The 23,960-nt window shown below is 40.9% G+C and overlaps 2 protein-coding genes across 7 annotated transcripts in view; both read right to left on the bottom strand.

Annotated features, from left to right (window-relative positions):
• Positions 1-1,828: 1,828 nt before the first annotated feature.
• LOC310912181 (uncharacterized protein) lies at positions 1,829-3,566 on the bottom strand (the record flags this gene model as incomplete). Its single annotated transcript, XM_083866498.1, has 3 exons — positions 1,829-2,034; positions 2,567-2,683; positions 3,512-3,566. The coding sequence occupies 3 exons, from the start codon at positions 3,564-3,566 to the stop codon at positions 1,829-1,831; spliced, it is 378 nt and encodes a 125-aa protein (XP_083722624.1).
• Positions 3,567-4,111: 545 nt separating this feature from the next.
• TACC2 (transforming acidic coiled-coil containing protein 2) overlaps positions 4,112-23,960 on the bottom strand; it is a 130,841-nt gene continuing 110,992 nt past the window's right edge. For 4 of the 6 annotated variants that reach the window (XM_083866032.1, XM_083866033.1, XM_083866034.1 and 1 more), the window contains 8 exons: positions 23,069-23,149; positions 17,056-17,199; positions 16,589-16,665; positions 12,404-12,447; positions 6,941-7,101; positions 6,481-6,587; positions 5,561-5,681; positions 4,112-4,772 (listed from right to left, as the gene is read on the bottom strand). In XM_083866032.1, the coding sequence (XP_083722158.1) occupies positions 4,707-4,772; positions 5,561-5,681; positions 6,481-6,587; positions 6,941-7,101; positions 12,404-12,447; positions 16,589-16,665; positions 17,056-17,199; positions 23,069-23,149 (801 nt within the window). In that variant the 3' untranslated portion in view covers positions 4,112-4,706. The remainder of the gene's footprint in view (positions 4,773-5,560; positions 5,682-6,480; positions 6,588-6,940; positions 7,102-12,403; positions 12,448-16,588; positions 16,666-17,055; positions 17,200-23,068; positions 23,150-23,960) is intronic. The other 2 variants (XM_083866035.1, XM_083866036.1) reach the window with 1 other exon arrangement.

Below are 23,960 nucleotides of genomic sequence, written 5' to 3'. Positions count from 1 at the left end.
CAGATGAGACGCTGGAGTCCAAATTAACATTCTCAGCCAAGATCTGCTGCATTGTTGCAATCTTTATATTCAACAGCTTTATCAGACTCATGCCTAGAGACTAAAAATAGACCAAGCAGCCTTGTCTGAGCCCACCTGAGCAAAACCCCAGGAGAATCCAGCCAGTCTGAAGCCACAGTCTACATGAGATGATGGAAGGATCCACACCGGGAAAAGAGCGCAGTAAAACAAGGAGACAGCTTGGCCCCTGAGACAGGCAACAGCTACAAGGCAGGCAAAGGGTCACACTCTATGGGGAGGGTTCACTGACTGACCTTGAAGCAGCTCTCTAGAGTTTGCAACCTTAATAAAATTTTGGTCAATGTGAAGTATTCTACTACATACTACCTGGAACTGATTTTTCAAAGAATTATACTGAAAAAAGTCACAACACAAAGCTAGCGGAAAAACTGCTTTGCCACATTATTTTGTGAGTTCCATAAATTTGATGACCTAACCCTTTTCCTACTAGGCAACTGAAACTAGAACTGAAAAGGGAAGTAGACCTAGTAAATCTACAACTGGAAAGACCACCTCTACCTCAGTTACACCAGCTGGACTTTAATCCAATCCTGTGCATGTTGTGTGCCAGGGGTTGGACTAGATCATCACAGCTGGATATTATAATCTACAAATATCACTCATCTGCTTGCTTGGTGCTCTGAGTTTTGGATCAAAGGAGGTAGTGATGCACAATGCCTTCTACTATGTGACCCCCTTCTGGATCATTTACTTGGTAAAACTGCCATGAATGGGCTTATTAAAAATATTGATTTAGTCCCTCTCAAGACCTCCAAGTAATTTCATTTACTTTGCAAAATGAAAAGGATACATAAACCACCTCAACTCAATCACATTACTGAAAGAGGAGACATATATAGATATATACACTCTTAGCCTCAAAGACTGCAGTTTAGGACAGTGGAAAATTATCTAGATAACTAAAACCTCAAGAATTACAATCTCAAATTTTAATCCCTGCCTAGAAGACAGGGATTAATCACTTGTTTTTAAAATCAGCAGGGGAGATAGATTGAGCCAATCTTTAGACAGAGTACTGGTTCAAAAACAACTTCCAAACTTTTCTTTTTTCTTCTTTTTCTGATGCTGTGTAAGATTCTCAAAGAATCAGAAAAGAGAAGAATGGAAGGTGTTTTTTTCCAAGGAAATACATAAATGCAAAAGCATAGAACCATTGAATGGTTTGGGTTGGAAGGGACCTTAAAGACCATCCAGTTATAGCCTCCTGCCAGGAATGCATAATATACTATACAATACACCTCCATGCATTATTCTCTTAATGACCTTATCAGTTTATATTAATACTAAATCATCTCTATTTCAAGTTTCCTGGCCTTGTCCAGTATACCAAAGCTCTCTGAAAGTTTAATTTGCTAGAATTTTTAGTCACTTTGTGCTTGAAAATTTTAGGTTGCTTTTGAATGTCTGCCAACAGTAAACAGCATTTGGCAGACATTTGCCCTTTACCTTAGTACCAGGCTCCCTTCAGCAAAGATTTCTCCTTATCTGAATTGCAGGAAAATGTTACATATTCGCACAATCAACCCCTCAGGATAAACAACAGGGCAGCGTTTCTTACACAGAGATCAAGACCTATTTAGCAGATGAAACAATTTTTTATCTAAACATCTGTCAGGTCTTCCTACAGCTTTTTGCCTAGTGAGATATATGGTACACAGAGCATGATTAGGAAATATTATCATCCCTTGCTAAGAAGGCAGAGTTGTTGCTTCAGGATACTCTTTTTTTAAAATTTTCATTATCCTCCTCATGTCAGCTTCAACAAGGGGTGGCAGAGCAGTGTGAAGATGAGGAGGGAGAAGTAGCTGCTGGAGCTGGTGACCCTGGGAGCCAGGCTCTTGGCGTTGCAGTTGTTGGAGTAGCAGCAGTGCACGCTCACCCCGGGCGCCCTTGCTCCGTCCCTCCTGGCCCGCTCGCAGAAGGACCTGAATGAGCAGGACTTCATGATGCCACCTGGAACAGAGCCACAGTGAGCCCAGAGGGGCTGCAAACAGCCACCTGCTCTCCCTCAGCACCAGTCTGACCACTCAGCACTGAGCAACAACCTCGGGTTTGGCTGCTGCTCACGAACGAATACGACCACAGCAGCACACCAGCAAGCTCCCACTTAAATAACTGGTTTATCTTACAGGCAACTGGTGCAGCTTAAATATCTTTGGATGTGCCCAAGTGCAGGGGCTCATTAGCTTCTTTCCCATCCTAATTTCCAACTAGGTCATTTAAGTAAAAAGTGGACAATACTTAAAGTGCTCCTTTCCAGCTTTCGCACAGAGTGGGTGCAGTCTATTGCAGCACACTGACAAACCATTCCCAGTGGGATTTTGTGTCAACAAAACTAGGACTGGGATTTAATAACAGGGTTTATTCTGAGAGGAGACATTTACTTTTGGTTTTCTCCTTAGCTCACTATGCACTCTTCTCTTTCCAACACTGACTATTTCCTCTGTGGCAAATGTAACAAGTCTGACACATCTGTGGCACTTACTTGCTTGTCCTCTAATGACTGCACAAGCATCTGCATGGCCTGGACACTGCTGACTTCCTTGTCTGTTGCAGTCATCATCACTAGAACCTACACAGGTGTAACACTGCAGTGCTTCACCTGGGTGAAGGGAGAAGAAATCACTTAAGAGTTTGCAAGATTTATTTAAAAATATCAATCTTTCTAGTATGGTTTCGAGCGCACATTAAAAAAGATGCAAGAAAGTTTTGGAAAATCCAAAGGGTCTACAAATCTTATCAATGTTTCTGTTTTAGAAGTGGTTCAGATACTGATCATTAAATAATAGTAAAAAAAATCAACAAATAATAAAAAATAATCAATAGATTATTTAGTTGTTATAATCTGCACTTAAAATACAAGAAACATTTCATGTTCTGTAACTGCATCCATATCTTCTTGTAACATTTTCAGAGCAGAACCCACAAGTTGTTTTTCCCCCCTCCATCATGATCTTTGGTCCACAGTACCATGAAGAAGCACATTGTATACACATAAAATCTTACAATGATCCAATTTTCCTTTTCTCCTAAAGTATCAATTCAGCTGGAAAGCAGAAGAGTGTTATCTTGAGTTTTGCTCTTGTTTAAACATTACAACCAGACCTCAATGCTCTTTCTTTTCCTTGCCTCAAACTACATGATATTTTCAAAGGCAAATATGAATTTGAAAGGTATTTAAAATACCAGACTTGAAGCTTGCAGAGCAGAAATGCCACCCTTGCTATCAGTGGGGACATCTGAATCTGCTAGCACACATATTGATCTTTACAGAGGTGCAGTTCTGTGCTGCCAACCACAACCACAAAATGACCTGAAACCAACCCAACCCAACCCAGGAGAGGAGCCCAAACAGCAAAGAGGTTCAGCCATGCCTGAGGCAGGAAATGCAAATGAAGTAAAAAAGGAAAGAAAAAAGGAGTTGACTTACTTTTGAAGACAAAAAGGGAGCTGACAAGAACCAGGCTGAAGACTGTCCACATCATGGAGATCCAAGAGATGCACCATTAGCCAAAGAAAGCAGTTTGTTTGCTATTAGAGCCTTAATGCTTCTCCTACATCCCTAATCCTGTGCAGAGGATAACTTGCAGGATAAAGAGGTGTTTGAGAGTGCTACTTATCGAGCTTATTCTGGCTGCACCTCTGATCACACCAACCTCATCTCCAACAGCCCTGCAGGCAAATTCTTCCAGGAGGAGCAGGAAATGTATTCACCTTTCAGTGCCAGACATGCTTAAAAACCATCCTGTCACCACATGCCACAGCCTCTGACTCCTCCAACAGCCTCATTACATTTGCCCATGGGATTTGCTGGATCAGGGTCAGAGCATTAAATATTTTGGAGGATTAAGCCTATGCTTGAGACTGGAGTGGTCCAAATCCAACACACACACACACATATATAGATATATGTATATATATATATATATATATATATATATATATTTAGAGAGACAGTAAGATATAGACCTAGATATGTGCACATAAACAGCAGACTCTTGTGACCCACAAAGTGTTCCAAGCAGCGACCCATGAAGTGCTTTCTGTGGAGGAATTAATTCCCAAGAGCATCTGGTGCTGAAATAAGCAAGTGAAGGACACAAAACAGAGCCATACTTATCTTCAACTTCCAACGAAAAAAATTTATTTACAATAGAGAATTTCCTTTGTGACATGCATTTTCCTTTTTTTTTCCCTTTTTTTTTTTAAATTTTATTTTACAAATCAGCAAATGCAGATAAAGTTTACATTCCTTAAGGCAAGAGTCCCCATGCAAGTAATACATGTTTATATTAAATCCAAAAGACATCCAACATGGGAACTCATGTACAAAGGGAAGGCTAGGATCAGCAATTCGTAATTTCTTAGAGAACTTGACAATCTCCCTGATACAGGAACTTTGAGATCAACTTGCTATGAATTATACTATGAAAATGCAAACAATAGCAAGAAATTCTGATAGTCATCTTAGTACTGCATACAATTAAATCAACTTTATTTAGAAAGAAAATACAGTAGTGCATACGAAAAAGTGAAAATATAACCTGTCCACATAAATGTATGGACATCAGTGTGCCAATGGTCATATTGCACTCAGTATCGAAGTCCAGAAATTTGGTTAAAAGTTAGCTTTTCCCCATTTTGGCAATCAGTTCATCACAAATCTTTGTTAATTCTTCTATCTCTTTATTCTGGAAAATAAAATATGAAGTATTATGAAAAGGATTGCTGCATTAAGATGAGAGTTTTTTTAAAAAATTAATATTATCTAACTACTGGTAGAGGTGTGGGAAAATTAACATTTCTCTGATACTGAGAACAGGAGATCTGTACATATAGATACATGTGCAGATATAGTACAACTAAGTGTTCATATTCATAGTACAGCTACATGCATTCAAACAAATGCTTCCTTTGTTCCAAATAGAGCTCCTCCAGTTCTAATAAATCAAATTTAGCACCAAAGCAGACAGCTTCACAGCAGTCATTCCCAGCACACCACAATAATACATAGTGGAATTTTGTTTCTAGGCTGCACTTTTCTATTTTTTTTCATGATTTTCACCCTGCTTTGCAGAGCTGCAAGCAAGGACGAGCTGTTCTATGCCAAAGCAAGCTCCCTTGGCTGAGCTAGAGAACACAGAGATATAAATAGGCATTTCCTACAGACACTTTGGAATTAGCATTGGAATTACAGCTAGCACTAAAAAGGGAAACAGAACCTGAGATAAAACTAAAGCAAAGTCTGAAACCTGCAAACTGAAGCAAACCAAGGCCTGGGCTGCAGAGGTGCACCTCGGGCTCTGCCCAAGGCTGAGCCAGCCCCAAACACCTGGGCTCAAATCAAACCTGGGTCCAGCTGGTGCACATGGGGGTTCTGCCTTAAAATTTGGGAAGTGCTGCTGTCCCCAGGGCCAGGGAGCTGCAGGACAATCCTCAGGCAGAGCTTGGCTCCGGGGAGAGCAGACTCCTGATTTACCTTTTGTTCCAGTGTTCTCTCCAAGGCATCCACTTTGAGCTGCTCCTTACGAAGGCTGGCCTGGTACGCTGCCTGCTCCTGCTGGGCCTTGCCTCTCACTTGTGCAATTTCAGCATTGGCTCTGCAAAAACACACAGGGCTTGCTCACATCAGGTTCTCTACAGGAAAGGGCAGAGGGTGCCCAAGGGTGGACACAGCACTTTAACAAATGGGGGAGAGGGCAGGGCTGCCTTCTGCACATCTTGGGTATATTCTGAGACTTCTACCTAAAGGCTTTTCGCAACTCCCTCGCTTGCTCAGCAGGGGCTGCAGAGTCCTTTCTTACTGTCTGTGTTGCTCCCTTCATGCTTCTCTCAGGTATCTCTGCTGGGGTCACAAATATGACCCAGGTGGAACTGTTTTATGGTAGTTTCCAAACCTAATTTCCAGTTCGGGAGACTGTACTGTGAATTCTGAACTCAATTCCTAGAAATGTTTAATTGGTCATTATATAGAAATCTAGAAAAATAAACTGGGTAATGGCTTCTTTCTTGACCCTCCCATGAAAATACATTAAACAAAGACACTAGCTAAATATAGAAATTTAAGGTGTTCTGTATGGTTAGGAGCTAGAAGGAACACCAGCACATTGCAGAAATTCTCATTACTGCATTTCTTTCCACCCTCTATCACAGAGCAGCCTGTGCTTTACATATTGGATGATCAGTTTGGGAGGTGAGGTCCAGCCATGGGAACCCTTCCTGCAGCATAAACTCCCGAAAAAATGTGTACAATCCATGGAAGTGCCCAAGGCCAGGCTGGACAGGGCTGGGGCAACTTGGCACAGTGGAAGGTGTCCCTGGCCATGGCAGGGGGTGGAACAAGATGGTTTTAAGATCCCTTCCAACCCAAACCATTCTGTGAATTCATGACTCAATTACCTGTCCAGTTTTTCCTCGGCGTGAATTTTGAGTGCCTGATACCTCTGCTCTTCCTTCTTTACTCGTGACAAATATTCCTGTGCGCATTTCTTCAACACTTCTTCATTCTTAAAAGAGAAGAGGACATCAAATTTAATCCAAGAGTTTCAAATGTAGGACAGGCACCTGTTTGTGGGAGTCACATACAGCTGTCTAAAGGGTTGCAGTCCAACACTGACACTCCCACAGAGGGTGGGGTGTAATATTCACCTGAAGGAGAATATTACACAATGCAAAGAACTTTACATTTCTGCATTTGACAGCTGGCTGAAATCCCTCACCTGAGGATTATGCTCTGTCATGTAGGACATCAGAATTATCTGGAAACACAAGTCCTGCCTTCTGTTCAGCAGCAAAGCACATTCTGGAACACAGAATCTGCTCAGCTCTGCTCTTTAAAGGAGATGTTAACGTGACTCACCTTCCGAAACCCCTCCAGGACCTCTTTCATCTTCTCGTATCTCCGGAAAAGATCCGCCAGGGATTTCTCCACCGAGTTCAGATCAGCCAGAGCTTGCTCCTTCTCCACTATGAGCTGCTGAACAGTGTGGTGGGAGACAGATTTCTCTCTTTGTTCATCCTCTGAAAGAAGAGAGGGGTAGGGAAAAGAGAGGTTTTCAGAAGGGTAACAGGAATAAGTCCACTGATTTCACTATCAACAGTTTCTACTATACTCTGCCCTACTTGTGTATTAGCAGATTGACAGGATCCAGAAAAGTCAGATTTATATAAAGACACAAGCATGTTTTGGAAAACAGTTGCTAAGTACAGTGATATTTAAATATTTTGATGTTGGGGGAAAATGTGAATGTATCTCTGTACTGATGATTTCTTCACTCTGAACTCGGCTGTTCCCATGAAAAGGGAGGTGTTGGATTTCCCCTGTTTGCCTGAAGATGCACTAGCTGAAGGAAAGGACATTTATGCACATTCCTAGCACTGGCCACGGATTATTTGCCATTGCTGATAAATGCCTGTCATCTCCTGGCATCTTCTAATCCTGCACAAACAAGGCACTTTGTTCAGTGGAATTCAATTCCAATTCTTCCCTTGGAAAAACAGTGTTTTACCAGCTCTCAAGATTACTAGAGCAAGTGGCAGAAAGGAAATCTAACAGCAAACAGACTTCCTAAGTGTAAAAAAAAACTACAAAAAACATCTGCCAAGTTCCTCCTGTGTATAGTTAAATTTGAGCCAGGGACGGTGGGAAGAATATAACAAGAATACAAATCCATATGGAGGAGGAATTTTCAAGGGAATTGACCTCATAATAAGTTGGAATATCCACATAACACTGGAAGAAAAGGTCTGACATTGTCTTCTAAAATGCTGCATTGTTTCCTTCACATCCTAAACTATGATTCTTGTGTCCATGTTTTAATGGACTAATTTGAATGATAGTGAAAGGAAAACCCACCCACAAACCACAGCAGTTTTATATTTTCCTTCGTTTATGATAGAAACTAAAATGAGGTAAAAAGTTCTCCTGTGGAAAAAGCATGGGACATTTCACAATGTACAGTTTTTCATTCGGGACTTCACGTTTGGAAACATAAAGAACTAAACAAGTTTGGGGTTTTTATCTGAATAGAGGATTTCATCCGAATTATTTATAGTGCTTGTCAGCTCCAAAAACCAAAGCTGATACTGTCAATTCCCAAACTGAGATTAGTATCTTCCTCTTGCATATTCCATCCAAAATACAGGCATTTTTGCTGGTCTGACCAAGGCCAGAGCAGGGATGATGCCATGCGGTGAATCAGCTCCTGGCCCACCCCTGACAGCACCTGCCTGGGGCAGAGCCTGACCTGAGCTTATTTTGCTCTGTGTGATACAGAAGATCAAAAGAACCAGAGAAGTTCTCAGGACCTGCTTGTAACACCTTTATTTTACTGGTGAACAAACACCTTTGACACGGCAGAGAAGCCCAGAGTCCTGTAATACAACATCACTTGGATATATTGAACACTTCATTAAAAATAAACATTCATTTCTATTTTGCTTTCTTAGAGACATCCTGAATTCCTCCGTACTGTCAAAACTAATGTGTTCTCAATGAAAACAAAAAACCATTTGTTGTCTTTTGTTTATTTTTCTAAACCTCAGAGGCTGTCTCCTTGTGTTCCAGCACTACATTTATTTAATCGTGCTGGAGCTTACACCCTGCCTAGATAATTCCAAACCTCTTCCTGGCAAGATCCTGGTCTCTGGCAACACTTCTGTCACTGCAGCTCCAGGCAGGGCAAGACATCCCTTCACATGATCATCCAAAATACTTTCATGGATTTAATGTCACATCCCTAGTTTTTGTGAGACTCTTGTCTGAGGTATTTTAGCAACTTCCTTATTTGTTTTCAGGGTGATCAGGAAGTTAGTAATTCATGTCACACTCCCTCACAACTACTGAGCTCTTCCTCTTCCTCCCAGCACATCATGGCCCTCCTCTCACCTCAGCTGGATCAGTTCCTCCAACACTCAATCCCCAGCACCATTTAAACTCACTCATGGGAAACTGGGGCAAATGCTACAGAATCACAGACTGGTTTGGGTTGGAAGGCACCTTAAAGCTCATTTAGTTCCACCACCTTGCCATGGGCAGCGACACTTCCCACTAGACCAGGTTGCTCCAAGGCCTGTCCAAGTGATGCTCCCAAACCAAAGTGGTTAAATACAACAAAATGCAGACACTTGGCTGTAGGGGGACTAGAGTTTTATGTGATATTTTCATTAAATCATAGAATGGTTTGGGTTGGAAGGGACCTTCTATTTTCTAAGACTATGATTTAGTTCCAATAAAATGTGCCGGTAACAGTCTGCCAGTCAAATCTTAGATAAGCAGTTACACATCCTTAATTCTAAATATATTTACGAGGTTACATGATCAAAATATTTGAATTAAATGACTTCCATGTCTGCAACATACCCTGCCCAGGGCTCACCAACAAAAACAGCAGTATGCTCAGGACTAACACTATCCAAATTGACAGAATCAGAGCAGCACCACAGCAGATCCGCTTTCAGGCTCAGCTCACTACTACTCTCATGACTTAATGGGAATGCAGCAAACAGATAACAAAAGCAAAAGAAAGTAAAGATGCAAAATGCTGGTGTGAAAGTTGGTGAAAAGCTTTACTTACCAGGCTTGCCTGATTTGTTTTTGCAAGCAAATAGCAAGAAGCAACGAAAACGGAAGCAAAATAGAAAAATCGGGAATTGTTAGGAAAGCAGCAAATAAGTAATGCAACAACCTGTAATGCACAAAGCATAACATCTGTTTGTTCTTCACAAGGAGAATTTCATAATGTATTCAGATGTAAAGTAGAAGGATACATTTTTAACAGGAAAAAAAAACCCAACAAAAAACCACACCAACATTAGAAACCTGTCAGTGGAAAGGAACTGGGGTGGAGATTTTGGCTGTGACCCAGGTGTGTGGAGGGTGGGAACACTGGGGTCACCCAGCCTCTGCCCCATGGCTGTCACAGCAAACAGGGGCACCAAGCACAAAGCAGCAGCACAGCCTGCAAAGCTTGGTCTTTCCTCTCCCCCACTCCTCAGTGTAAAGTAAAATGTGGTAGGGGTTGAGGCAAGTGTAAGGAAAAAAAAAAAGGAAAAAGAAAGATAAAACACCAGTAAAAAATACACCAAGTGACACTAAACAGAGATCTCCACACAGCTTGCAAGCTCTGGTTGCACAGTGTGCCATGAAGTAATCACAGCAGCTAGGCTGGATAATTTGGGGTTCCATATACGTATGACAGCAAATACTAAACCTTCCACAGCCCTTGGAATCAAAGGCAATCGCTGTTTGCAATGCACATTTTTCAGTGCCTTTAGAAGCAAACATAGGCAGTCATATATTGTTAATATGGGATATTTTCAGTGTTCATTATGCACACACCAGCCTACAAAAAACTCAGCAGGACCTATCAACCTCATTGAATATTCATCAGAGGGATTGGTGAAATTGGTTTATGTGCAGTGCCCTTCTGTATAAATAGTTCAGAAGGGTTAAATGATAAACAGAAAGAGCACAGGCATTTCTTTTGTTAAGATGCATATTCTGCTTTAGCACTGAGGCATTACTGAGATAACAGGTCACTGAAGTACATGCAAATAACAAACACACATTTTCCTCCACATGTGGCATTCGGATGAACAAATTCCTTTATCAGAAGGGACAGCAATTTACAAGAAATGGCATGACAAAGTGGGACAATTAGATCAAAAATTTACATTAAATGCAGGGAGAAGCCTCACATTTAACGTATTACCATGCTGTATGATTTGCATACTGCTCTAATTAACACAGAAAGGATGTTTTCTGTGTCGCTGTTGTTGGTTCAGTTCCTTTGCAAATGAACAGAAAATTAAACTACTTATAGCCATAGCCCTTAAAAACTCACCATAGAGCATCTGAGGTGAACTCTAAATCTGAAGTTTAAAGGTCTATTTACTCATAGGCAATGGTCCAACACTTATTGAACCTTCATTTCTTTACAACAAGAGGAAGTGGCAATGGTGGAATATGTACACCAAGACTGTGCCTCTGCCTCAGGATTCCTATTCTGTATCTTACTGTTGCACTGCAGTCTCAAAATTTGATTTTTTTCCCCAAATCTCAAAAACAAAATCTGAATTTATCTGTTAACTGTATGCATAGCTTAGGGAAAAAAAGACAGGTCCTTTGTGTGTCCATAGCACTGGCCAGGTTCAGGGTGGAAGCCACACCAGGATATGTTTACTGTAAACTTAAATGAAGTAAGTTCTTTGTATAGTCTGGTCACTCCTACTTGAACACCTGCATGATGACAATGACAGACACCATTGTCAGAAGGCAGCACATTGGCTCAGTTGTACTTACAAAAGGCAGTGGAGGCATAACACCAGAGAGAATGAAGCCTAGCATGTTATTAGTGTTTATTATTCCTTATTATATTGATTTCATTAATTACTTTATTTATTATAGTTGTCATTCTCATAAAATTTATTTGTAGGTCCATTTTACTCTTCTTCACTTCACAAAGGAGGCTGGGATGTTTCCCAACGGCCAAGAAATGCAGGGAGGCAGCAGAAGCACCAGACACTGGTGCTCTTCTGAGCAACTTTGGCCTTGGACATCCCGAAATTCCACTCAGCCATTTGCCTTTCTGGGAAACAGCTGGAGCTGAAGCAGTACAAGGCAGCACAAGCCACTGGTGCTTTCTACAGCCAGACTAATAAAAAGAGCTTTAGAAATCTTACAGGAGGCTTTAAAATCACATCTCAGGGGCCAGACCTCCTGCACTGAGGAACCACATGAGCCTTGCAACCTTTGGGTTTGTAGTGCTACTGGGTGTAAAGTTTTTTATCTGTGGGACATGCTGATAGCAAAGGTGGTTTTTAATTACTGAGAGGCAAAACTTGTAATAATTGAGACTTAAAAGGAGACCCCTGTGTCAGTCAGTAACTGGGGGGGTGGACTGGGCATTCGTAACCTCCCAGCTGGGATTGGAGTTAATCTGGGGTTTGGTCTGATCGATGCACTTAGCACAGATAATCCCTGTTGTTGTGAAGAGCTAAGTTTGGTATCTGCCCTTAAACAGCTGCCAGCTGATGCCTAAGGGGTTTTTAGGTCACTGAAAGTCTCTCCTGGAGAAACCCATGAATTTGAACCTCTTTCCTTGGGCCAGTTTGCCCTGGTGCAGACGGGAAAGCCCTGAGCTTTCTGTGTTACCTGAACTGCCCCGGGGGCTGCTGGCTGAGAAACGAGGCCCTGACTTTTCCTTTTCTGGTGTCCTCGGATGCATTCACAATTCCCTGCAGCATCAGCAGATGCAGCCAGCATCAAAACGAAGCCCACAGACTTCAACCAGAGAGCATCTTTCACAGTAGGAACACCTACCTATCATCTGAGCAATCGTCTTCTCATATTCCGAAACTATTTTTCTGTAAGAGGGGAAAAAAAAAAAAGAAAAACTTTTGGCAAACAACATCATTGTTCATGCTTACTTAGCAAATAACACTAGCAGAAACTAAACTGTGGTGTTTTTAAGAGATACAGAACCCCATCATATTTTCATATGTTCTTTATTGTCCAAATAACAAATAAAACTGACAATTTTATCACTGCACTTGATTTTTAACTCTCCATGGGAATCAACAAAGTGAGGGGAGGAAGAAGAAGTTGCTTTGAAACAGATTCTGTTTTGTGAAACATCACCCTTCATGATTATAAACAAAATCACACTGGTCTAACTCAAGAATTACAAAGAGACTGATTCTTCCATTACTTTCTCCCCTCTTCTCCAAATTTGTGTTGGTTTATTTTAATATAAACTTTAAGTAAACTTATAATTGGTAGCAAGTAAACCTAACAGGAATAGTGCTGGCTATCATCCAAAATGTATCTCATCTTCTAAATGAATCTTCTCATGATTAAATGATTCACTACCACCTAAAAGAACAAGATCAAAATATTCAACTATGTAGCACAAAATCCATCATGTTCCATTTCCCAAATCTCTTTTTGAAGCAGAGGTGGCAAAATGCTACTTTTAAGACTGTTTTATTTCATATACTCACAGTAGGCTTTGAATTTCCTTCTTGAAAAGAGGTTAGCCAAAATAAGCAGATTAAATGTGATTTAGAAAGATGATCCATCCCTTCCCAGAGCCAAATAAAGCTAATGAAAAGACTAACTTGATCTGTGCTTTGATTCATGAGCCACTCAGGACTGCCTACAAAAAAACAAAATTACCCCACACTTCATCTGAAATGGATATTCAAAACAGCTCACTGGAGTTGGAATACACTTCTTTTGAAACTTGCTTTCACTTGCTCCATTTTTAGAGCTCTGCTGCAGAGGTTACAGAAATGATGAGGGAAAATCCTGAGATGAAAGTCAATAAGGAAAGAAGAAACTTGCAGAGTACCCAAGAAACTACTACAGTAATCCCAGAGCTGCCTGAAATCTGAATCATAGAGCCCAGAGCCCTGAGAAGGCCACATGGCCCTAAGGTCAGCAGCATCTCCCCTGCCCTGGTGCTGCACAGCACTCAGAGAGCAGAGGCTCTACCCCCGAGCACTGGGATTTTTCCTTTCAACCATAAATAATACTTTGGAGAGCAAAGATAACAGCAAGGATTTGGCCCTAAAAGGAAGGGTTTGGTTTCATGTCCAAAGCAGATTACCTCAAAAGCCTGCTGAAAGCAATAAGGATTTTAAAGCTTTGTCATATCCTTGTGACACAAGGCACCTTTAGGAAGTTTTAATCATCCAAGAAAAGGAAGCCAAGGACTCAGGGTACTCGGGGTAAGGAACACAACATTACAACACTGCAGCACTTCCCAGAGAAGAATTTGCTCCAGATTCATGTCAAAGGCCTCTTTCAGTCAAGCAGCCCAAATAATGGTCATTACAGCTGGGGAACCAAAGGATGCTGCCACATCATTCCTCTTTGGGAGGGCACATCTTAACCCCAGGCTGACACATTAATAGGCTTAAATGTTGATATTTGAGACACTCAGTCTATTCACTAACTGCACATTTGTAAGGCATAAAAACACCAGAGTCCAGGGCTACAAAGGGTCTCAGAGGTCATCTGCTTGACTTCCCTTACAGAGTCATAATCAATCAGACCTCCAAATAACCATAATTAAATATTTCTTGCCCGCCTCTGGTTAGACTCTTGGATTATGGTACAGCACACTGTGGTTCAGCTCCTCCATAGCTACTGCATTATTAAACCTTCTCATATTGGCTTCTGTTCTCTGGAGTGGAATTTCCTCCAACTGATCTTTTCCTGGAAATTTAGACAAATTCAGGATATTCCAGCTACAGTATGCAGGACATGGGTAAAGGAGCATTGCTCCTCCTCCTCTGGGAAGTGATGCTTTTGTGCTTGCAACTCTGAATAATCCCTTCACTCCCTGCTTATCATTATGTCATATCTCATTGCTGCATCTCTAATTTACCACACATGGACTGCTTGAATGTTTAAACTTCCAAGAGAAATCTTTCTTTGTGCACATATGTGTATTTATCATTTTGTGACAATATTAGCCAGATTTCTTCCTCTCATCCACACGTTCCAGGCATGTGCCTGTGGGAAATCTGGCTTGGTTATTATAGTTTTGTTTTTTTTTCATATCAGACTTTATGGAGGGTGGAGACACACACAAGCAAATGACTGTGTGGAGGATGGAGGTGCAGATCTGCAGTGTGCCAGCTGCTCTGTGTCATCCTGGCTCTCCTGCCATGAGTGAAAAGGCTGGCAGTGCCTGCTGGCAGCCAGCAGACACGTGCACCCTGACACAGGACAGACCAAGCAGCACACTTGAGTGTGAGCTGCACACTGAGGCATTCCTTACAATCCCTCATTTTGTTCCCTCCTTGTTTTGCTCCCTGGGTTTGACTGCTCGCAGCCACTCCGTTCTGTTTCTCCTCATTAAGCATTTCAGGGCTATGCCAGGGCTTTGTTCCTCCATCCCAACAGAGCACAAGGGAGGTGAGAGAACTCAGCTGGGCACTGGGAGGTGGCAAAAAAGAAATAAAGAGGCTGCCCTTGCCTTTTGCAGATGCTTTTCTTAAGATGCTTTGGCTCTGAGCCCTATGCTGCTGCTATTCCAATCTGCCATGTGCAATTCCTGGCATCCATGCAAGCGTTTGTGGAGCTCTGCACTGCAGTTCCCTTCTACTCTCCCTCCCTAAGCAGAGTTTTCCTGGATATAAGAAATTGCTTATGTAGGTCATCAACAGATACAGAGTTTAGCTTTAAATCACTGAAACTCTTCATTTTGGGAAGGTGGTGCTAGAACAGAAGGAATTTAAAAGAAAATTCAATCTCATAAGTGATTGTGTAAATTATTACTTAAAGGAGGGATGCTAAAATAATCTGACAGTTCCCTTTTATTTATGAGTTAAGAGAGGGACCATTTTTTCCCATTTTTAAAGGTAGAAAATAGTAAGCTTTAAAGACTCCATGAAACATTTTATACATTCTCATTTGCAATTGATGGCTTTCTCAGATTCAGATCAATGAGCAGGCCAAGCTCATTGCTTTGTCCTATTAATGGAAAAAAAAAAAAAAAGAAAAAAAAAAGAAAAAAAAAAAAAAGAAAAAAAAAAAAAAGAAAAAAAAAAAAGAAGCAAAGCTGAACCTTTCAACTGACTGAATGGGAGGCATCAGTGCCTCTTTGAGCGGCACTGCTCACATCATCCACTACAGGGATTTTGTTGTCATCCTTGCAAGTGGTAGGACCTGGGCTGGAAAGGAAGGTCAAACCATGTTCCAGTATACAGATATTTAATGTAATAAAGGGAGGTTGGCCTAGAAATAGAACAGACACAATCAGAACAAACTGAAAACCTCAGGGTCCTTCTGTCAGCTCTCAAAGGGAACAAGAGAGCAAAAGCCAAGAGAACTATTGCTTAACTAAAATCAACCTTAGTGTGTGCAGTAATTAAAAAATCATCTCAGTTCAAAGAAAAGGGTGTAGAATCTCCTTAAAAGCCAACATTCATAGTTCCATAATGGTTCCTTTACAAAAAATGCTTTTCTACTGGCACTGGTTTGATTTCTACTGTTGAACAACAGTGCTGATGTCCTGGAGGCAGCCTGTGCTACTCATAACTACCTGCAAACCTGCACATTCTGCCCTACATTCTTTCCTTTTTCCAAGCAAAACTACTTACAGAGAATGAATTTAACACTAGCATGTGCACCCCTCTGCCAGCTCTGCAGGCAACTCATTCAGTCTGCAACAGGAACCTCACTCTGCAATCCTTGTGAGAATTCACACAAACCAGAGGAAATCCTTCCCTGGCATTAACCTGGAGTAAAACCTCCCCATATTCTGAGGGTGTGAATGAGATTAGCAACAAAGAAATTTTCAATGATTACCCCGAACAGTGGTGCCCATCATACAGAGAAAAGTATCAGTTCAGGATCAATGTAAAGCCTGAAGTTAAAAATAATGAAGCAAATTCAGCTAAGCAAAACAATTGTATGAGCATGGTACTCTGTGGGTACTACTACCCACAGGCTGAGATGAGGCTCTCTGATAGAGTGATCAACTTAACAGCCCACCTCATTTCCATCACTTCCCTTCTGCTTTCTTCATATTTCTCTTTCCACTCAGATACTTCCCTTTCCTTGGCCACAATCTGAAACAGAAAACAAAGGGGAAAAAACCCCACTGGATTATACCCATCTTTTCATTGCTATTGCTAGCCAAACTAATATCATACCTAGCTTTCTAAAATATGTAATTTTATTCCTATTTTTATTTCCTATATACCATTTTTATATAATTATATAGCAATGTCAAGATGCACCTGAGGTTTAAAAACAAAGATCTATTTGTATACCATATCTGCTTTTCACAAATATAAAACAAGTAAAACTTGCAGTGTAGCACCTTTTGCTTTAGCGTGGCTGAGGACGGTTCCGGGAACAGAACAAGTGACCACAACATAAAACATTTGGGACAAAACAGGCAAGAAGGGAAAAACAAAGGGCAGGTTTTTCCTTTCCCAAGTTGTGGAAAGAGTTACCTCTGCTCTGGCGAGGCGCAGTGCAGAGTCCAAGTCCTGCTGGGGGTAGAGCAGAGCTGTGGTGCTTTCCGCGTCTGAGGCGCCGATGCGGGAGTACAGCGCGCTTTTGGAGATGGAAACATCTGCTGGGATAGCAGGTTCTCTCTGTGTGTTTGTTTTTTTAAATACAAAGAAACGAACCATTAAATAGGTGTTTAGCTCAGGGGTTTTCTGGGTGTCGTGCTAGGACTATAGCTCTGTGCATCCCTAAATTACAACAGTGGTAACACTGACAAGGAGCTCTGAATTCAGCAATCATAAAATATACATTTAAAATCCATAGGAAGCATCAGGAGAGTCATATTACCTATATGGAGAGAAAAATAAAGATAGCACTTTGTCATCAATATTTTAAGGTCTTATCTTAGAAAAGGTACTGCTTTTCACCACAACATCCACAAGAAATGCACATCAGCAGAAGGGATCCAATTTGAAGGCAGAAAGCTTGTTAAGGGGAATTCTGCTCCCATAAAAATAAATCAAGAAACCAGAAACAAGAGGACAGCTCATTTTCTTAAGTCTGGCCTGTCAATACATGGTATCTATCATAAAGAATACCACATAAAAGTGTGAATATGCAGGTGACACTGCTGCCCCACTGGTGTCCAGCATGCGATTAGTCAGTTAAATGAGGCTTTTTTTGCAGCTGTCAATTTTGCTCATGTCAGAAGCCCAGATTAAACAGGGGAGAGCAGCATGTGAAATAAGGAGAGCAAAGAACAGGAACATGATGCTGAGATGCAGGAGATGTCTCACAAACACTCTCGATTCAAACAACCCAAGTTAGAGCAGATTAAAACTGAGGAGATTATGAAGGACAGTTCATAGAACCCAGAACAGTTTGAGTTGGAAGAGACCTTAAAGCTTATCCAGTGCCACTCCCTGCCATGGGACAACTTCCACCATCCCAGGGTGCTCCAAGCCCCATCCAGCCTGCCCTCGGACATTTCCAGGGATCCAAGGGCAGCCACAGCTTCTCTGGGCACCCCCAAGTCCCCATCGCAAGGGCTGGACCATGAGTGGGGAGGAAAGTCAGGCTGATCAATTCCTTTTTTCATCCACTGATGGAAATGGATATTCACACCCTGTTTTCCTGGTGTAGCATTTCCTTGCTGTTGAAAAGGGGATGATGTCTTTTTCCAGTTTGCTCATTAACTTTGTGCATAGAACAATGTATTCTATTCCTTCAAGCTCACTAATGCTGTTTCTGAGTCTTTAGGCTTTATCTGCAATAATAAAGAGTAGTAATCAAGAGTATTTAAATTATGTTTTTAAATAATAGAGAAAATAACTATTTTCTTGTATTTTATTGTAAAAGAGGGTGGTGTGGTTTTGCTTTAGTTGTTTTGTTTGTATTTTTTTTTTTTAAGTAAATAGCAGAGTCACGCTCTAGTGACTGAAGCACAGGAATGTGAAAGGGAGTAGATTATGTCTGGCTCAAGGTTCAGTCCTCATTAATTTCAACATCACATATTCTTGTCTCAACACTGGTAAATGAAGGGAATATGCTATTCCATGAAACATTCACTTCCTCACAGTTTTTCTCACACTGCACAGGACCACAGAAAGCATCCAAACCCACTGTTAAATTTTGTTGTAATCCCTTGTGAGTTCTCATATCACACCTGACTGAAGAAGCTGTAGTAAAATTGTACACAATGCACACAGGACCAGATGTTCTGGATATCACATCTGTAGAGAACACGAAGAAACACTAACAACATTAAAAGACTAGGCAAGAAAATTTAATTAGAGCAAGAATAACCTAAACAATACTTACAGAACACCTCACTACATTTTCATTTACAGGAGACTCTCATTAATTTGCTTGTTACTTTTTGTTCTTAAACCTGGGAGTCAACTGACTCTTACTTCTAGGATTTATGGAGCAGGCTATCCCTTCTCTGTTTTTGCTACCTTTAACATCAACACCCAAAATAATGATCAATTCAGCAGAATTGGAAAGTGCAAGCTCAGACTCAGTGGATTTCATACCAGAAGAAAAAGCATTCCAAGATCTGTCAAAACTGCATAACCTGTGCTCTTAAAATTATCTCCCAATGTATAACAACTGCATAGGAAAAAAATACACCTGGGATACAAGCTCAGACACCTCTGTAAATGCATAAATAAATAAATAAATTAAAAAAAAGTACTTTAGTCTCTCCTTAATCACAAGGCAGAAATAACTGAGGGATAAAAAAGAGCCATTAGATCATCAAAGCTGTCCTCCAAAGAAAGGCCACCCCTCACATTGATCTGTTGAACTGCATCTGTCACATTTCAAAAGCCTCCTGCAGCTTAATTTGCTGGATCTCATAAAGAGATTGCTGGAAAATATTCATTGTGCCAAGAAGAAACACAAACTTTTTTCAAGCTCATATAAAAACATGTCAAAGTATCTGCTGGGAGGATGACAATTTTTAAAGAAAAAGACATTTAAAGCATTTAATACGTACTTACAGGTATTTTTATATCGTGCACAACAGCTCATTAATAAGCAATGTTTTCTCTAATTCTCTCTGCACTTGAGTAAATTGTACAAAACAGCAGCAATAATGACATGCAGAACAGCTTAAAATTTCCAAAAATGAGCATTAAAAACTCCTGGAATTTAACCACTGAGCAGAAATGTTTGTGGTAGTGGTCCAACCAATGCTGCCCTAACTCTGGAAACACCCTGCACAAGTCCCAGCTGGGCTCTCTGGCAGGAGTCATCAGTAAAAGTCATCATGGTTTCACTTCAAAAGCCAATTTTACACAGCTCCTAACTGATACATAACTCAGTAACTGTTATTTGCTGCCTGCAAAATACTCATACCCCGAGAAAATAACAGCACCTGACCACCAGGACGATGGTATTACCCAAAATAACCCAATAATAATGCTTTAACACCTAATTGCTGAGAAGGTAAGCAGTTAATTGGGGTAATAATCAGCGTGGGGATTTGTAAGTCACTAAACCTTGCACAGAAAGATTAGAGTCTTCAGGGGAATTACTACAAAATGTAGGTCACTGCAATCTCAGTGTAAATATTTGAGAGCTCAACACACTTCTCTTCCCAGCACCTTTCAAAGAAACCAGATATCTGACCAGAAGGGAAACAAATGCACATCTATTAACCAGCTGCAGTTATTTCGCTTCCAGGAGGTCAGAGAGGAAGAAAACAGAGAAATGGAATGAAAATGAAAAATAGTTTTTATCATAGCAGTTAGGGGAATGTGTGTTTAGCCCTGCTGAAAATGAGGCTGCCCTTTCCAAGCCCTTGAAACGCTGCCTGGGTGTGCATGGAATGATGGACTCTTTTAATTGATGTGTGAGCAGACAGGTCAGTGCAGGCAAAGTGAGACCTACTTGTGCTTGCAAATACATGGAAAGGCAAGGAAAACCCAAGTACAAGATTTATGCCTGTAAAGTTTTGTTAAAATCAATGGCATTGCTGTTTGAAGGAAATAATCCTCTATTACCATGAGAGGCCCACAAAGTTGTAATGCATTAATCCCATTTTTGCCCATGCCTTTCCTTTCAGTTTGTGTTTTTCTTGGATCTCAGCACCCTACTCTCCACCACCTCAGCATCCATAGGGTGCTGGATACAAACCCTATTCAAGCTGCACCTACTAAAAAATTACCTCACTACATCCAAACAGAGACTGTTCAACAGAAAAGCTTTAATTCACTCAACATGGGAATACAGAAATACTTGGCAATGTAAAGGTAGGTGACTGGTCTTGCTGTTGTTTAAGTCTGTGACAAGAAATTTGGGAGTGGCCAAATAACTCCTCTCTGCCTGAGAACAACAAACTGCACGTCCTTATTCTCACTCCTAGTCCTAGCACAAAATATTTAATTATATATAATTAAATCTTTATTTTTCGTGACCTAAGTTGTCATAACAAGTGCCTCTGCCTTTATCATCCTATTCTCGTTACCCATCTGGTCACCGTTTATCAAATGCTAAATGTAATTATACAGCATTCAAAAAAGAATGGAGGCCAGCCATCCAGAAGGGAATTCTGCCAGGAGCATCCAAATTTAAGTCACTGCAGTCATCTGCTGGTTTCTGTTCTACTTAATCCAGGCCATCAGTCACTGTAGGTCACAAGGGGTGTCACCATAGGCTAATTTAACACCTCCCACTGAAATAGCAAAGCTATGCAAGGACAAAAGTCCTTCCCAGCCTAACATGACACCCATGGTACTGGTCTACAAGCATTGCTGTGCCTGGACCAACGTGGGGCTTGGTCATCATCAATAACTGCTGCCAATTCTCTGTAAGAGGGGAGAGTTTTGCCTGTTTTTCTCTCCTCACCTCTGCTTATCATTCTGTTATCTTTGTTACACAGATTAATAATATTTTCTAAAAAGTCACATGAAATTTTTAAGTCCTAAGGAGTTCAAAACTTGTTCCAACAAAACAAGGTGCTCTGATGATGCCGAACAGCATTTTTAAAATGTTCTATATATATTCTGCATATTCTATAAAATTTCTGCAGCTCAGAATCCTCCCATGGTAATTTACAAGTACTCAAAAACACACAAATGCATTATCTTCTGTCTAAAATTCTACAATTTTTGAGTTTCTCAACAGTTGGCTGGTTGCAGAAATGCAGATTTTAAACAGGAGTTTTCTGCATAGCCCATGAAGAGCATCTATGTAATATCATGTGTTTCATCTCAGGTGTCTCCCGACGCTGGAGAGCCTGAATCCTGCATGGTCCAGCAAAGTGTTGGGAAGACAAGGAATTTGAGAGACAATAAGGAGGTAGAGAGGATCTAGAGAGGATCCTACCTCATTCTCTTCCAATACCTGACACTCAGGACAGCAGAGCAAGGGGGCACAGTCAGGAAACTTTTTTTTCCCCCTGCTTTGTTCTTTATGTTCCTCATTAGAGGTTTCAGCTTGGTTAATCCTTCTAAGGAAGGCAACAGCATGTTTCTCTTAATTAAATAAAAGACTATAACCATATACTCTAAAATACTCTTAAATCTGTGAGGAATGTGTTTACCTTAGTAAATGTGTGTGCACAACAGAAGCAAGGTGGCTTGTGGGCTATTTAAGGTATGTGAAATAAATCAAATATGATCACTGCTTTTTCAGAGGAGTACAGTTAACCTTAAAAAAAAAAAATCTTTACTTTTATGAAGTAGCTACTTAATAACTGATCTTTAAAGCACCAAGAAATTGTACCCTGTGACCAGCCCAAATGCTGTTGTGATGCAGTGAACTCCAGAGGATTTAGGATTGGGCAAAAGACTCCTCATTTGGAATGAAATGTCTCTCTGCAGCAGGACACTGCCATCCTCTCAGCATCCCATTCAGCTAATACCCTTTAGCAAGAAAGACACTAACATTTATGAAATGACCTTTTTGGCTTTCCAAACACAGTGAGTTCCACGTGCATCCCTACAGCAGTGCAAAGCATCACTCTGAGGTACAACTAGCCAGCATAGCCTGGAAGTAGCAATGAAAAAGATAAGATTTAGATCTTTATGAATAAAGACACATTGTGTTGTGAGGCCTTTTTTTCCTTGGGAGCTCTGTAGCCCTTCCAACCCTGCTGCAGTCCCTTTCTTCAGATGCCCGAGGGCAAGGTCGACTGAATTCCTCACTTCCAAACAACTGAGGGTCAAAGATGTTCTGACTTCAAGCTGAAAATACCAGCAGAAGACAAAATGTCCTTATGGCCAAAGCTAGGCCTGGTATTCTTCACCATCAAGTATTTTAAGAAAATGTTGCTTCAGAGAAACAACAAATGGTCACAGGGACTACAGAAAAATCCATCTCCTGTGGAAGGAACGCCGCTGCTTTTCACCTGTTGTTAATTGGGGTGTGAGTGGGGTGACAGCACTTCTGTGTCAGCTCTGCTGCCAGCATGCTGCTGGTGTTCCCCCAGGGAGCCCCAGGACAAGCAGCACTCAGCTCCCCAGGCTGTGCACACTCACACACACAGGGCAGGCACAAAGCAGGTACCTTGGAGCGCAAAGAGGAGAGGGCAATCTGCCTGGCTAACTTCAGCGCTTCTATCCTCATGGCTGCAAACTCTAGCTCCTCCTGTCAAAGGGTTTGGTGGGGGGTGGTCCCCCATGGGGAAAAAAATGTAGTAAGAACATGGTAAAAATGTCTGACATACTCAAAAAATGGACTGTTAAATTTTAATGTGTAATTTGGATAATTCCTGGGTGACGAACACCCCAAATTCCTCTCATGGTGAGGAGAGTGGTACCAAACTCCAGGGCTTGGTTAGTTTTGAGGTCGCTGTACAGACAAATAATTTTTATTAGGTGGTCAGTATGAACAATACTTCATGCAAAAGAAATGTTTTCTGAAGCTAAAGCTGTTTTATCATAGACTCCTCTCCTTTCTTTTCCATTTTATGTGAATTTATGCCATGTATGGGTCTCAGTTCAATCTTTGCTGTTTTAAAATTTCACTGTAAATATTGCAGAAAATATGTCCTGACACACAGAACTGCCCTGCAGATCCATTTGCTTATCCTAGAAGAAACCATGCCAAATTCTGCATTAGAGAAATTACTAGAAAAACAAAGCTTGAATTTTATTTCAGCAGAATTAGGTCCTGAATCTCAAAAAATGCATCTATATATACAGACTTACTAAGGCCAGGTGTCAATACAACTCCCCACAAGTCAACTCCTGTGTTCAAGCTTATAAAAATTTGCTTTGGAAAGACTTCTGGAAAATACATACATTAGAGGTACAGGACAGGTGTTGATGAAATTTAGGTCATGTATTATATTAATTATGTGAGTGAAATGAAAATATCTTTGTTCCTCAAGTTTTTGATAGAGAAGAGCTATTTTGGAAAGAATTAAATAATTATTTTAATTCTTTTCCACATCTCC

This window comes from Zosterops lateralis (assembly GCF_965231275.1).
Source record: "Zosterops lateralis genome assembly, chromosome: 8".
NCBI lineage: Eukaryota > Metazoa > Chordata > Aves > Passeriformes > Zosteropidae > Zosterops > Zosterops lateralis.
The sequence above is the reverse complement of the archived record's forward strand: the minus strand, read 5'-3'. Positions and strand labels throughout refer to the sequence as shown.